The sequence below is a fragment of the Mastacembelus armatus genome, chromosome 9 (assembly GCF_900324485.2).
Source record: "Mastacembelus armatus chromosome 9, fMasArm1.2, whole genome shotgun sequence".
Taxonomy (NCBI): Eukaryota; Metazoa; Chordata; class Actinopteri; order Synbranchiformes; family Mastacembelidae; genus Mastacembelus; species Mastacembelus armatus.
The window spans coordinates 16536256-16552578 of NC_046641.1; the positions used below are offsets into that span (position 1 = coordinate 16536256).

General features: G+C 40.2%; 2 protein-coding genes across 5 annotated transcripts; both read left to right on the forward strand.

Annotated features, from left to right (window-relative positions):
- Positions 1-243: 243 nt before the first annotated feature.
- On the forward strand, positions 244-4194 carry LOC113138691 (ATP synthase subunit C lysine N-methyltransferase). Of its 3 annotated transcripts, none has more exons than XM_026321336.2 (6): positions 244-406; positions 1337-1510; positions 2546-2650; positions 2759-2899; positions 2979-3029; positions 3114-4194. In XM_026321336.2, the coding sequence occupies exons 2-6, from the start codon at positions 1343-1345 to the stop codon at positions 3297-3299; spliced, it is 651 nt and encodes a 216-aa protein (XP_026177121.1). In that variant the 5' UTR covers positions 244-406; positions 1337-1342; the 3' UTR covers positions 3300-4194. The 3 variants fall into 3 exon arrangements, with proteins under 3 accessions (XP_026177121.1, XP_026177119.1, XP_026177120.1); XM_026321334.1 differs by having other exon boundaries at positions 277-406; positions 1284-1510; XM_026321335.1 differs by having other exon boundaries at positions 366-520; positions 1284-1510.
- Positions 4195-4332: 138 nt separating this feature from the next.
- Positions 4333-10471, forward strand: plk2b (polo-like kinase 2b (Drosophila)). 2 transcript variants are annotated; one of them, XM_026321333.1, is made up of 14 exons: positions 4333-5153; positions 5236-5343; positions 5455-5571; positions 5907-6036; positions 6266-6449; positions 6704-6902; positions 7035-7182; positions 7395-7486; positions 7796-7928; positions 8140-8220; positions 8489-8645; positions 8971-9100; positions 9274-9384; positions 9574-10471. In XM_026321333.1, exons 1-14 carry the CDS (start codon positions 4968-4970, stop codon positions 9763-9765), a joined length of 1968 nt encoding a protein of 655 aa, XP_026177118.1. In that variant the 5' UTR covers positions 4333-4967; the 3' UTR covers positions 9766-10471. The 2 variants fall into 2 exon arrangements, with proteins under 2 accessions (XP_026177118.1, XP_026177117.1); XM_026321332.1 differs by having other exon boundaries at positions 4968-5153; positions 8486-8645.
- Positions 10472-16323: the final 5852 nt, after the last annotated feature.

Sequence of the window (16323 nt, forward strand, 5' to 3'; positions counted from 1 at the left end):
TATGAAAGTGTTTGAACCAGCAGGCTCACGGCACAGATCATTTTCTGTGAGCATCTGTCTTTAAATAATTAGTTACTTTATTTTTTATTTATCTCTCAATCAAAGCCAGCACCGCTAATAACAGACCGCCACATTAATATAGCAGACACAACAGACACGACAGCTCAGGCGCAATCATGTGGCTGTTTTGTATCATTTGGCTAAGCTGTCATGTCAGCAGCAGATCTGACTGCACACTATCTTAGAATAACTCCCAGAGATTTTAAGTTTATTTTGAATTGAATGTTGTGCTGATCATCAGTCCTACCAGCTGGTGGCGGTAATGCAGTAAGCAGATTGAGAAGGAGCCGTGTGATTGCCCTTTGACTGGAGGATCAGAGTGTGCAGGCTGAAGGGGGCAGATCGGGTAGGCTGCACAAACTTTCTCTTTCTGATCACATTTATCTGGTGTTGGATCCTCAAAGCTGCAGGATACGTAGCATATGCGTGTCTTTCTCACGAGGGCGTTGTTTGTTCACTTGTGAGTTTACTTTGAAATATCTTACATCGATTTGGTCCACAATCAGAAATCCTAAAAAAAAAAAAAAGTCTGCGTGGTTATGGATTTTATCAAATAATTTCTACTGCTGGTGCTCCTCTTTGCCGGGAACAAATGCGTTTTGGGCTGTTTATGAGAAGGAACTGTCGCTTGTTTGAATACTGCGTAGTAAACAAAACTTTTCTGGAAGCTTTCTGCATGACCATAGACAACTGTAGCGCCATCTGCTGCTGGAAAAGATGCTCTTGTTTTTGGCAGCCCTTAAAGGCCATTTTTGCCGTATGGTAATGAATAACCAGGCAGTACTGGCAGAAATCAAATAGTTGTTGCTCTCTTCTGGAGTCGTGTCTGTTTACACAGGGAGGCTTGTTATTCTGAGACGTTTTTTAATGGCGCTGTTTTCCAAATGAAATTCAGTAGTTTTTACATTTTATACATTTTGGCATCAAAGAATAAAGAGTATTTTTGCCAAGTTTTTAGGTTGTTGAATTGGGATTACTGTTGTTGTTGTTGTTGTTACTGGTTTTTGTGTGTTGGCTGTACAATGTCAGCCCACTATTTCTCTGTTTTTCCTGAATGTATCTTGGTAGCTATTTATAAGAAACATGAATGTCTGAAAATCTGTCATTATCTTTTTTTAAATCATAAAATACCAAAATACCTAATTTAATTTTCATCAACCTCAATATTACAGTATTGGTCGGGATAAAGAACATTACGCAGAATAGTAAAATTTCTCTTACAGCCTGCAGGAATATCCCTTCTCGTTTACTGTGTTTATAACCACATTGGCGACAGTGTGCGATGGAAGACTCGATTGAGATGATTCTACAAGACTATGGCAGAGTCCTTCCTACCTCCAGACCTCATCCTGTCCTGTCGGCCTGCACAGGCGCTCTGCTCACAGGCTTCTATGGACTCTGGAGTCTGTTTGTCATGCCCGGCTTTCGCAAAATCCCATGGAATCTCAAGGTGCTTGAAATTTAATTTGTTTTGTTTTTACCTGCCTGCTTTGCCTTTTGTTCAAATCTTGCTTGTCTGTGTGAAATTTAAGAAAAGAAGCCAAGGCAGGACATCATTTTGCACATTAATATGCTTATTTTGGAACAGGGTGCTCTGTGCTAGCAACAAATGTGGGAAGAGTTAAATATCCAAAACCATGACTATATTTCATTATCGAGAACTGCAGAGCCTTCAACACTGCGTTAATCTCAAGTGCTTTTTGTGCAGATTCATTATGGCAACATAATGGATCGTGCACTATTTCTTTCTTCGTTGTCAGTACAAGATGAACAAGAAAACATCATGATCAGGAGCGGATTATCAGAAGATAGGTAACGATGACATTTGTTGTTGCATGGAGAATTTGTTCTGTCATTTGAACTAAAGAGAAACAGTTTCTAAAACTAGAGCCAGTGCTTTACAGATATGGCCTACATGCATTTGCTTTTGTGCTTCTTATTAATGTATTTTTGACCTGTGTGTTTATTGTTTATTTGATTTAATTAATGATGTGATGATTTGTTATCCTGCCAGGTATATAAACATATTATGCTAGAGAAAAAGTAGAATTATATATTGTCATTGATTAAATCCAGTTTACCTCAGCTAGAATCCAGACAGTCCTGCTGAATTTGCCATTCACACAGATATTCACACAGATATATTGCCGAGCAGTTTCACTGGCAGTGAGTGGGAGATCAGATTCAAGGTTATAGTCACAGCACGCAAGAGACCTGAATGTTTGAAATGTTGAAAGAGATGTTTTCACATGAAAACGATAAAATAGACTTTCATGTATATTTTGTATTGGATTTAATACATATATATTATACATATAAGATTTTGATAACTTTATATAAAGGTTGAATTAAAGAGACTCTAAATTCTCATGTTTTATTTATAATTTTCCAACCGAATAGCAAACATGTCTTCTACAGTTATAACAGTAATTACTGTACTTCTGTCACATGTATTGACTTGCTGTACGTTTGTGCTGTGGTCCAGGTTCCTTATTTGCCCTCCAGTAAAGTTCAGACACTGAACACTATGAAGCTGCTTGAGGGACGAACGGGTCATTTAGTAGATCTGGGCTCAGGAGATGGAAGGCTGGTTAGTCACCTACAGCTGTTTCAGCAAATGACAGTTCATTCACGTGTCTGTTATTGCTGTAGTAGGGTACTGTAGTTGTATTGTACATCATTAGATGTCATTTTCCAGGTGTTTGCGGCTTCCTCTGCTGGTTTCCGCTGCACAGGATTTGAGATTAACTCCATTTTAGTAGCATATGCGAGGAGCAAAGCCCTCTGGGCAGGAGTGCCCTCAAGCCAGGCAACCTTTGTTAAAAAAGACTTTTGGAAGGTAAGAACAAAAATGATCGTTTTTCTATAAGCCTGGTGAAAGTTGTTACATTACCTTGTGTGTCTTTCTTCTTTCATAGACGGATTTATCTACATACAACAATGTGACGGCTTTCCTGGCTCCAGGAGTGGTGAGTTTTCCTGCTATGCATGCATAGCTAATCATCACACACTTGCTAATTGCTAAGTTACTGCCCTTTCTGTTTGGTTTATAGATGGGGGTGCTGGGTGAGAAGCTGCTGAGAGAGCTTCCTGATGATGCGCTTGTCATTGCTTGTCGTTTTCCTTTTCCCAACTGGCCACACCGGTCGTCCGTTGGCTCCGGCCTTGACCAAACTTTTGCTTATGACATCGGTTCTGTGCGTTCACATCTGAGAAACGTAGTGAACCCAGTGGTGTAATAAATGACAGTTGTTTTTGATTTTTTTTGTTTTGTTTTTTTGCCCAGTCCTGTCATTCTCAACACCATTCAACCCTCCAGATACTGTTCCTAGACCAGAAGTGAACAAAAATATGCTATTCCAAGGAATATCACAGAGGAAACAAATGTGGTAATTGTAGATGCATTTGGAAAAATTGCTTATAGCCAACAGTTACAAGCACTGATTAGGACTGATGTTTGTAAAAGATTTCTTTGAATATTGCAAGAACGAGAGGTACTTTGACTAAGCAAGATGTTGTGATTTCCACATAATTTCTTCCTTCAGTGCTTGTACAGTATTTGCACTGGCAGAACAGACTGAATCTTTGCCTTGTAGCTGGTAATCTTCTCATAAATACCACCCTGCTCCACTATGGCAGTGAGCTTGTTCCCTACAACAAATTTAATTTCCACATAGACACTAAAAAACCTCCTCAGCTCTGCAGCTTGCAAGAATGAATGTAAGCTCATTGTTTTTGTTATGCAGTAGTTTTGTCTAGTTTTGCTTTTGTGGGTTCGCAGTTATATTCATTTTATGTCGTGCTTGTTTTGTTAAAAAAAGAAATGAATGGGTTACATATCCGGCTCAAGGCCACCCTTCTGTGGTTCTCTGAGCTTGCCAGCGAGCACTAGGCACACAAATGCTTTAATGCTGCGCACGACCATCACACATAGGGTCTAAAATACTGTGATGTTGTGCATCACCGTGACTCATAGAATTTGGAAATGGAAGAGTTATGGTTAACCCTCCACATCTGTAACACAAAAAAAACATTTTAATAAAATTTAATGGAAAGATCGGGCATTTGACAGTTAACATGAAATTCTATTTGTAAAGGACTTATTACAAATTAAAACTCTAGTTTGTGCTCTCTGGGTGCTTTCTCCACTTGTGTTGTGCATGGGAAAAGTAGGGTGACTATAATCTTTCTGATAGATCATAGGTCATCACAGTATACTAGGCTGTGTGAACTACAACACAAAACTCCTCTGTGTACAACCACTCATACCACTGCTCACAGTTACAGTATATGTAAGTGTTAAAGCACACATCAGTGTCCAATTGCAACGGAGTGTTCACTTGGTTGTTGGTGACATTTCTAGGCAAAGCTGGTTTGTAACCTGCACTGTGCTGTAAATGGTTGAAATTCTCCAGCTGAGGGTGCTAGTGCTCCAAAGCAAAAACACAGGCTGGGGTAAACCTGAGTAGAATACAGATGACGTCCTCTGCATAGTGTATGTTTTAGCACTTAAAAAGCTTCTGACCTACAGCTTGAATATTTTTTCAACAAAATGCAAAGGGTTTATTCATCTGCCTGGATTGAAATAATCAAAATAGGTAAAGTACATGTCTTTAATATTATTGTGGATGTTGGCTGCTGATGCAAATACTGATGAATCCTTAGGAAATGTATTAGATTGCGCCAGATCCACATGCTGTTTTATTCCCTTTGATTTCATGTCTGTGCCATCTTCAACACCAGAGAACATGCAAGGTAATCGATATCAGGCGGACCTCATGCTCTCATTTCACTGACGTCAGAGAGAGGGCGGCAGACAGCGGGGTGGGGTGGGTGCCAGATTATAAAGGCTCGCGGTCTGACTCTCCGGGCTGCATTCCTGAGTGCGGGACGAGAAAGCACCACAAATGGAAGTACAGAGAAATACCGGGCCCCAGCAGTCAAACAGCAGCAGCATGTGTGAATCGACACAGAGGTCCTGCGAACCTCGCCGAAAGAGAGTGGATGAGCGCAATGCGCCTTCAGAGATGTCCAGGATTATCACAGATCCTGCCACGGGGAAGTGCTACTGCCGTGGAAAAGTTTTGGGAAAGGTAGAATCTTTATTCGACTTTTTGGATTTAACACGTAACGTGAAGACAAAGCATCTTTTAACAGTGTTTTTCCTCTTTCCAGGGAGGGTTCGCTAAATGCTACGAGATGACCGACCTCTCCACTAGCAAAGTTTACGCAGCCAAAATCATCCCACATGCGCGCGTCTCGAAACCTCACCAAAGGGAGAAGGTAAGCGCGCTGCCCCGGTGCCTGTGCGCCCTGCAATAACAAATAGGCAACAGATTTCACTGTCATTGCTTTGCTTTACTACCGTGACCGTTTTCTCTCTTCCCCCGTTAGATTGACAGAGAAATTGAGCTGCACAGAGCACTGCACCATAAACACATTGTGCACTTTTATCACCATTTTGAGGACAAAGAGAACATCTACATCCTGCTGGAATACTGCAGTAGAAAAGTAAGTCTCGTGTACTCTACTGAAATATATAACTGCTGTGCTTATCATTGCTGCTGCTTTGCCTCAAAGTTGGACAGCACCTGCATTGCACCCAAACTCAGTGAGGCAGCACATACGGAGAATTAAGGGTCTGCACTACTTTAAAAGATTCTGAAATATTTATATAAAGAGCAGGGCTATAAAAATCCCAGTAGTTTAAGATGAATGAAGACGACTATTGCTTCCTCTCAAAGGAAAATCTGTGTTTCTATGTTAGGGTTTCAACAATCAGTTCTATAATCCTTGCTATCTCTCTCTCTCTTTTTTTTATTTTTTATTTTTATTTTTTTGTGCAGTCATTAGCCCACATCCTGAAGGCTCGCAAAGTGCTTACTGAGCCAGAGGTGCGTTACTATCTGAGACAGATTGTCTCTGGCCTGAAGTACCTGCATGAACAAGAAATCCTCCACAGAGACCTTAAACTCGGTAAGGATCGTGTGGCATCGACGCATTATATTGCTGTGACACTGTGTGCACAATTGGAAAGACGCATCCTGTCCTGAACAGATTTCATTTTGGGATGCTAATCCACTTGTCCCTCCTGCTTGTCTTTAATCATTTCATCAGAGAACCAGTGCTGTATTTAGCCTTTGATCCTGGTTTGAATATCAAGTGCTCATCTCATTCTCTGTTGTTTTTTTTTTTTTCGCTCCAGGTAACTTCTTTGTGAGTGAGTCGATGGATCTCAAGGTCGGGGACTTTGGTCTGGCTGCCAAGTTGGAGCCAGCGGGAAACAGGAGGAAGACAATCTGTGGGACTCCCAACTATCTCTCCCCTGAGGTGCTCAACAAACAGGGCCACGGCTGTGAATCAGACATCTGGGCCTTAGGCTGTGTAATGTGAGTAGGATAAGTGAAAATTTATCATTAGAGAACATCATTAGGTTTGTGTTCAGTAACATTAGTAATTCTTATCCCTTATTAACAGATAATTGTCTAATATCAGGAAATTAGATTAAAAATGCACATTGGCATCACATTTTATTGGTTGTTGCAGTTTTTGTCTTGCATTCTTCACATAGAAACCTTTGTGGAAAAGTGTCAGATCATTTGTAGTGAATGAAGTCTCATCTGTCACCTGTGTCCTGCTACAGGTACACCATGTTGTTGGGCAGACCACCATTTGAAACCACCAACCTGAAGGAGACATACAGATGTATCAGAGAGGCACGTTACGCCCTGCCCTCCTCTTTGTCATCACAGGCTAAGCAGTTAATTGCCAACCTACTGGCCAAGATTCCTGAGGACAGACCCAACCTGGATCACATTCTGAGGCATGATTTCTTCACACAGGTTAGACACAGTTCTTACCTCTCTATATGTCTATCCCAATCACTGTTTGTCTACCAGTAAATGTCACTGTGTAGGAGTTTAGATGTCACCCCCTTAGCACCAGCCACACTGACCCATTTTTGTTCTCCACAGGGCTTTAGTCCAGAGCGTCTGCCGGCTAGCTGTTGCCATTCACCACCAGATTTTCACGTTTCCAGTCCTGCCAAGAGTTTTTTCAAGAAAGCTGCTGCCGCACTTTTTGGTGGGAAGAGAGACAAGGTCAAATACTACGAGACCCTGAGTGAGTACTGCATCAACCACAAGCCCTTACTATTTAAAATTCCACCTGTCACACCAGCCAGTTCTGTTTCACTGTGTTAAATTATGGGCATCATTAAACCTTCTTTTTAACATGACATCACATCTTCTCCCATGCTGCTCTGATGTCAGATTTTGTCAATATGTGGTTAAAAAAGGTCATGCTCTGATTTTTGTCTGCTTTGCTTGTGTTAGATAAATTAACCAAGGAGGAAGAGATTTACAAACTCCAACATGATCTGGAGAGAACTGTCATCAGCCAACAACAAACCAAAAAGATTTCAGAGGTAAGAGCAAAACAAGATATTTACAGTAGTGTATGTGGTGATGCTGATGCGGGCACATTTTTTTTTTTATACAGCCATAAAATAGGTAGGTAGAACTGAGGTATCATGTTTGAAAGTTGGAATGCAATGAGTCATTGTGATGCTGTGCTAAACTTTATAACAAGCACAGTTTCAGAACAGAGTAAAAGCACTTATTTTCAACCTTTAAGCTAACCACTTTGCATCTGTGGGTGACCAGTGAGTCATAATAGGAAGAGATGATCTAAACTTGCAGATTCTGAACCCTGTCGTCACTCGTTCTCACCTCAGAATGGAAGTCTACTTCCGCCATCTGCTGAGAGCCGTGTTGCCCTGGCAACAGAGAGCGAGTCCCCGACGACGCGAGACACCATCCGTCTGATCGTCAGGGGGAGCCTGGGGAGCTGCAGCAGCAGCAGTGAATGTAAGTACACCAGGCCCAATTCACACACAAAGCCCAGCAATCACAGCGAGACATGAATTGATTTAATGTAATACTCTGCTGAACTGCACAGAGGAAACTGGAATAAGTACATGAATCAAAGAGAGATATGACATGACAGAATGCACAGCAATTTCTGTTTTTATATTGATGTGACTCCAAACTAAATGAACCACTGTTGTTGTTTCTCAAGGTTTGGAAGATAGCACGACAGGAAGTGTTGCTGAGACTGTTGCAAGTGTGTTGAGGGGATGCCTGGAGAACATGCCTAAAGGTGAGTCAGCTTTTTAAAATGATTTGCAAAGTCATGACCTATTTATATAGAGACTGGTTAACTAAACCCAGATTGAAATGTGATAAAGATAAAGTATATATACATTCAGTCGGGTTTCAGTAATTAGATATACTCAGGGGAAATTTCGGGCTGTAATGGAGGTGTTGGGTCAACATCAGAACCTGTATAATACATTCCATGTTTTCCTTTCTTAAGAGTTCTTTGCAAATGTATTCTAATCCTGTTTTGCGTTCTCACCCTGCAGCAGATGACATTCCTCAGGGCCCAAACAGCTGCAGTTTTCAATGGGTAACTAAATGGGTGGACTACTCCAACAAGTATGGCTTTGGCTACCAGTTGTCAGATCATACCGTGGGAGTTCTCTTCAACAATGGCACCCACATGAGCCTCCTGCCAGACAGAAAGTATGCACTTTTTTTTTTTTTTTTTTTTTTTTTTTTTTGTAGCACTCCACCTTCATTTTGAAGTTACTAGTCACAACATATAATGGGGTTGGCTTGTTTAAGCTTGCTGTGTTACCCAGAAGAGCCTGTATTAGTGTTTTTAATTGATAAAATACTTCTTAGATTTGCACATTGTCAAGTGTTTGTGTTAAGGCTACAATTCAACAAAAAGTTTTTCTTTTCTGACATTATTTTCAATCAGTAAAGAAAATCTTGTGCCTTTGGTTTTGAAGTGACTTATTTATCGGAGTGGTTGCCTAACTCTGTCTCCTCTCCATCTTTTCAGGACAATTCATTACTATGCAGAGTTGGGCCAGCGTTCTGTCTTTCCCACTTGCGAGGTTCCTGAACACTTTGTGGGCCAAGTGACTGTTCTAAAGTACTTTTCCCACTACATGGAAGAGAATCTCATGGATGTAAGTAAATATCCACGTTCCTCCACTGCTTTTTGAATACCTGTAATTTATATCTCTCTTTATCTCTCTTGTTATTATGTTTCTTTTGTCTTTATACACCCTGAAGCATTAGAAATGATATCCTTCAAGTTTCAGCATGCTTAATCCTGATCTGTTGCTCTTTGCTCTCTCAGGGTGGGGACCTAGGTAGTATGACAGATGCAAACATGCCCAGACTCTACCTGCTGCAGTGGCTCAAGTCTGACCGCGCCCTCATGATGCTGTTTAACGATGGCACCTTCCAGGTAAATACACATTGCCACGGGAAACATCCATGCTGGGTATGCTCAAAGAAGCACTGCTTTGGTACAATGCATGTCATTATTCAGATGAAACAAATGAGAAGTAGTAGACTAAAAATCTAATGGAAAAAAGTGCATTTGCTTTTTGCTAGAAAAATATGGAAAATTAATTTTTTTGTTTTATCTCCAAAGGTAAATTTTTACCACGATCACACCAAAATCATCCTGTGTTGCCAAAGAGATGAGTACATGCTGACATATATCAACGAGGACCGCATCTCCAAAACCTTCAAACTCAGTTCCCTGCTGACATGTGGCTGTCCCACTGACCTACGTGAACGCATGGTTTACTCCCTCAACATGCTTCTGCAGAGATGCAGCTAAACCCAGAATGATGTGTTTTGAACAGGACTGAACAGATGAACCAATGCATTGAAGGCCGAGGATTCAGAAAGTATCTGTGCAAAGCGTGCGGAGCAAGGATGTACAAAGTAAATTAACATTCCCACATCATTGCACCTTGACTCAGCAGTGGTGCAGGTGAAAAAATAATACAGAGAGACTGAAACAGACTGAGAAAACGAAATGTAGCACAATGACTGTGGGAGGAAAAGGGCTGATTTGTATGTCGATTGTTGTTGGAGAAGAAGGGCCAAGTATGTTGGTACGAATGTGAACCCCAGATGTTTGGGGGTGGGAAAAAGGGATGTTCGGGAAGTAAAGAGAAATGCTGGGCTGGCACCAGCTTAATTGTGTATAGTAAAGTTGAAGCTGTTCATAGAGGCAATCCATAAACTGATGCTCTGAATGTAACCAGAGCTAGACTGTGGAATATTGTAAATAATGTATAGTATATGTCGCAGTCAACACAGCAGTGCAAAGAAATGATCCGCTAACATGTGGATGCTGCACAGTTTATATGTGTGAGTGTGTGTGAGAGTGGGAGGGGTGTAATATCACACTAACTTTCAAAACTGTGATTTCTTCTCCTTACTGACAGATGGACTCAGCACATCCAGCTGGGGACCAGAAGGGTGATGTGAGGGAGGGGAGAGGGGGGACCAGGAGGAGAGAATGACATTAAACAAAAAAAAAAAAAAAAAAAAACAGTACCAGAGATTCTCTAAGGATCCATTAAGAGCCATTATCACCTTGGTAGAAAAAGTCCTAAATAACTTATTGTGTAAAAAAGTGCAGTATTTATTTATTTAATAATAAAATACCATTTTCTAAAAAAATCTATTCCTGCGTACTTGTCTTTATTGTTACACCCATTTTTATTTTCAATAATACACAGCAGTGATGTCTCTGTCACTCCACAAATGTTATTAGCATGCCCTACAAATATATATATTTTTAAATGCATTTAAACAAACCTGAAATAAACTTTGTCCTTCGATGTGATAAGCAGTTCCTGAGTTAATGGACTGTACAGTGCAGTGATAATTAAACTTAATTACACTCATATCTGTGCACTAGTCCAAGTCAAAGCAAGTATTTTATCTTGTGTTTGCAACAGGAAGTGGGCACATAATGCAAGATGAACTCACGATGGAGAGTATGTTTACAGTGAAGTTGTTTATACAGTGGGTCAAGGCCCCACCTTTGCTGAATTTTCTCCTGCATTGATAAATTGGAGGATGGTAAAGACTGAGCAATGTGGCTGACCTTCTCCGGGCACACACTACTTCAAATACAAACAAGGGCTACTTCCACAGCTGTGGCTGGTGGGTGGTTTGGAAATATGGAAGGAAAGACAGGCAAACAGTGGCATGCAGCTAGAAGGAGAGAAAGGCCATTAAAATGACAGACTATGTCATAGAGTGACAGACTGTGAAATTATGTCAGTGATTGCGTCAGAGTTTTTGAGGTAAAGTGACTACAATCATTCTTGGACATCCTTTCACATTCAGTGACTGTAACCATGGAAACAAGCAACCACTCACCAATTTGGTGAGAGCTGGGATTCAATGAAGGCTGCGTAAAAGACATCTGTCACTGCTCCTCCTTGCTCAAATACAGAATTCATGCCAAAATTGTAACTCGTGCATTTCACCACTGATTGGCTTTCCTGCTGTGCTCTGTGTATAACACCTTTATGCCTTCCGTGCTTACGTGATGATGGAACTTGAAAATGAATGTTTGAGTCATCCCTTTAGATATTCACTCAGAATATCTGTGCTCTTCAGAGTTCAATAATGAATGCCTCATGCATAAACATACCCACACAGACAGAAGCAGAACAGGAAGTAGCCTACAAGTGGAAGAAACAGGAATTATTCATGACGACACCTCCAGGTCTGAGTGCGTGTATTTTGTCAGTAATGGCCTCTGGAAAGGATGCTTCAGTGAGGCAGAAATAGACTCAGATGTTGACGTGAGGTTTTCGTGCTTTAACATTTGAACAGGAGTGTACACCTCCATCAGATGCAGTGAGCCGCTATAACAATTATTGTAACTGAAAATTCAGGTCAAATCAGGATTTCTTCTCTGAGTCAGCAAATGAAGGCTGTTCAATTTTCTTTGGCCTCATGGGCCCTTTCTACATGTAGACAAACTAAATAGAAAACAATATAGAGTTCAGTAAGCCACAGGTGCAAGTTTACTTGATGTTCTTAGTGTCACTGTCATGGATAAAACACTAGGCTGCTCCTCTGTTATGTCACGTTGACAGTGGGAAAAGCTTTGTGCATGCAGGCAGGCTTAGCTCTGGATTGGGTCTGAGCTGGAGTGACAAAGCGGATCTTTATACCTCAGCTTCTATCATAAAAGTCTGTGCAGGCAGAAGGGTGAGTCAGTTTGGCATTAAAAGTGATAGTAGGCACATTCTGCCAGAAAAAAAACGCACACACACATTTTGATTTGTGCACACACTGGGATGCACTTGAGGGATTAGAGGGCCGTTGCATATGTCAAATGTCAGTGCTCCTCCTCCTCCTACTTTGTGGACAAAAACAGATGTACTGTAGAGGGAGCTGAGATGACTGTAGCTTTGCCAATTCGTTGCTGTAGCCTACAATGTCAACCATGTTAGACACAAGCAAAGCACAGCAGCCAAATTTTTAAAGTTGCCAGTGCAAACTTATTGAAGTAGTGTAGTCTTACTGAGAAAACATGCCTCCTGAGAGCATGCAAGCGTGTAAGAAAGTGTGTGTATGTGCGCAAATCTGTGTGCTTCTCAGCGTATTTCCTGTCAGGTGTTCACAGTACGTATAATGTTTAAAATAAATCACCAGATGCAGTGGCCACTTATTTTTTTAGTAGTGTGACGTTCATGCTCCTCTGGCTGATTCCTGTAATTTTCTACAATCACCTTTCTTGAAAGGTTTTTTTGTTCCTGACTGAAAATAGAACTTTGTGGATTGCTATGATAGTTTGTGTTTTATTCATGGATCAAAGTATTGTGGAAAGTGTACATTCATGTCACATGTCAAAAAGTAAAGGAGGGATAAAGTGAATGAGGCTCCTCAAAATTAAACCAAAGGCCTTTATAACTTGCATTCTTGTCTATAATTTCTTTTTAAGTTCTGTCCTTACAGATACCTGTACAATATTGTCTTAGTATATGGAGCTTCACTGTAGTTCAAACAGGCATCCTAGTTACATTTAAAGCACATTTTTTGAACAGTTTTTAAACAATACCCTTTATCTCCCCAGCATTTAAATTTTATGAAAATGTATTGAATTTCCATTAATTTTTCAATACAGCATCAGAACAGTGAAGGTAATTAATGTTGACTGCATTAAATAAAATATCAGCTTAAATATGAGTTAATGTTTGAGCCGTCAGCAAAGAAAAATGTCAGTTCCTCCTCCCATTATTCCATTACACTAACCACTATAGGCACGTGGTGTCACTAAATGTGGAAAGCAAATCATTTTGTAAAAACCCATGAAGTGTGGCAAATGTTTAAATACAACCCTGCCCTGTGGAGGGAGAAAACTTCAAAGGCTTCAACGCAGGTTCCAGTCCTGTGACTCAGAGTCAAGATAGAAAGACAAAGATCCTACACACACACATACACATGCACACACACACATCTGCCTTTGGATTTAGGTGTGGCTGCATTGCTCAACAAGTTAATGGTTGAATCCTAAGTTCCTCTCTAGCTTAATATTGGAGCTGGAGCTTTATATAAAGCATATAATGAAATGTGTCACTAATTCATTGTTCAGATCAGATCCAGTGCAAAATATTTGAATATTTGAAGAATACTGATTGGATTCAGTGCTACAGATTCCACAGTGCTATAATTTGCCCTCACACATTAGACCAATCAAATAGCTAGCTACGTGTTAGCGACCCTCCTGATTTATAGAGGCTATACTTTTTTCTGCAGAAGCTCTTGTTCTTTATTACAGGTGTAGCTATTTCTGCAGGAATGTCAACTTGTTACAACAAATAGCTTATTTAATCAGCACCTTTATAGAGTTTGAAAAGTTTGTATTACTGACTCAGTAGCAATAATGAAATAATGTTTGCTTAGTGATTTGCTGAATGATGTGTCTTACCTTTGGCATTTCCCCAAGCCAACAGGAACAAGCCTTTGCTTGGTCAATGCCAAAGGTAATGTTATCCAAATTGCCCTTCTCCCAGCATGTACTAGACAGATGCAAAGGCAGATAAATTGACTGTGGTGTGGTGTCAGATGGAGGCAGCTCAACTTTATGGTGTTCACTGGGCCACAGGTCCAACTCTTAAACTGTGAAAATGCCTCAGTCTCAAAGTAATTAATACTGAAGAGGAAAATAGAAGACATTGCACTGTGCCATTTTTTAAATGTTTGTATGACAGACAGACACATCATGTATATGGCTTCTTTGTGATGTAACCATCTAGCCGTACAGAGAAACCATGAACTACTATTCATTCATATGTTTCATGCAGGGTAAGAGCTTTTGTATTCACCAGAAGCAAGAGAAAAGAACCACCTCTCATTGCACAGCTGAAGCTGCTTTAAGAGTGACTGGATCAAAGAAAAGTCTTTTCAGTAATGCAATTATGTCTCTTCAATGTATTTCTGCCCTTTTTGTGTGCCTAGGTTCTCATTCATGGAGAAATCTCTCCATGCTTCCACAAAAAAAAAAAAACAAAAAAAAAAAAACACGGTGAAATGCCTGTACAAAGGGGAAGGGAGCGAGTCTGGCAGAGGGGGTTACATAGTCAGGGCCAATATTTCTGGGGATTCACCTGACATCCCCATCAATGAGCCAATCAATTCATCATCTCTGATAATAGTTCGCCAGTCTTCACTTGCTCTTCCATTGAGCTGAGTGGGAGACACACTAGTGTTTCCATGGCAACTGGCATTCTCATCCTCATCCACATGTAAACATCCAGCTGCAATTCATATGGCCTCTCTTTGTCAATTCTCCTATATTGCGAACACATTTCCTCAGTTAAACGCTCTGATCACATTATTTAAAAAAAAAATGTTTTCATGGTTTACATTTTTAACTTGGGTTATTTAATTTAGAACTGCATGATCTTCATTACACATACACCGTTTGAATGGTTCTGCACAGAGTAATATTTCAATAGTGTTTTAGTTATTTACCCATAATTATCTGCCCTATTGTTGTATTTTAATTTTGCACCAGTATTATGCTCCCTTTGTTATTCTCCTGATACCCACAGGAAGTGTCCACCCAGATAAAACATTTACAAAAACTTGCTATACAAACATTATTATCACATCCATATCCTTTTATGTTCACTGTTTGATAACAGGCAACAATTAACTTCACGGTTTTCAAAGACAAATTAAAAGCACTAACAGTTACACAGAGTAAATTGTTAAACTGATTTTAAACAAGGTGATAAAAGTAGAAATATAAGCTATCTATTAATTATAAACCTTATAAATAGCTGTTATCTGTTTTGTATTTTTTAAGGTATAGAGTGGAAGTGTTGGACAAGCACAAGAGTTGTATTACAAAATCACAGCTCCACTGGTAGTTTTTGAAAAAGTGAGCTCTAGGCTCTGCCATAGCACAAATGAATGACTGTGAATCACTGACACAAAGCTGAAATAGAGTGAAACATTACAGTGCATGCATTTATGAATAAAACTTCAACCAGCTAAATGCAACACAAAAAATGCTGAAGAATTGTTATGCCATTTAAATGCAGCAGGACAATAGCTGTTTGTATTCCCTTCAGGGAATGTAAAGAGGAACACATCCTACTGGATATCCTTTGTTTAGCCTTGAGGGTGAGCTGGGAACAATATGTTGATGGGTTTAGGGAAGGAGAAGGAGGAGATGGACAGCAGTCTCTAGAAGTATCCTGGTGTAGTAGTAGGACTAATAAGTGTAATTATACAAGGGTTTTAATGTAGATAGGGAAAGACACATATTGTCACACCATGTTATTTCCTGTGTTCAGACTTTTATTTTGTTACACTTCCTGTCTTGTTCTGGCTTGATTCACCCTTCACCATGGTGTTGAATATCTTAGTTAAGCTCGCCTGTGTTCAGTTAGTCTGTTAGTTAAACTCCACCCTTGTCTTTGTCAGTTTTTCCACTTTTGTGCCAGTTCTGCCCATACTCACCTGTTACCTGTCCAGGTAATCTTTCAGCTTTTATTCAGGTCATTTACCAGTTTTCATACATTGTCCAACCTCCTGTTTAACTTGTCAGTTCTGTGTGTTCCTGGCTCTTGTGTTTATTGGTTATTTGTGTCATGTTAAGGATCTCTGTCACTCCTGTATTCCCCTGTATTTGGGTCAGTCATCTGCTTAGAGCTCTCTCTCAGCTAATATTCTGGCACCAACAAACCCTGAAATTAGTTACAGTTACAAGTTACTTACTCATAAAAAGTAATTACTGCTATTATTTGTTTTGACTCTGGGTACTCTGGTTTTCTCCCACAGTCCAAAAACATGCATGTCAGGTTGATTGGTGACTTTAAATTGCCCATAGGAGTGAGTGTGAGTGTGT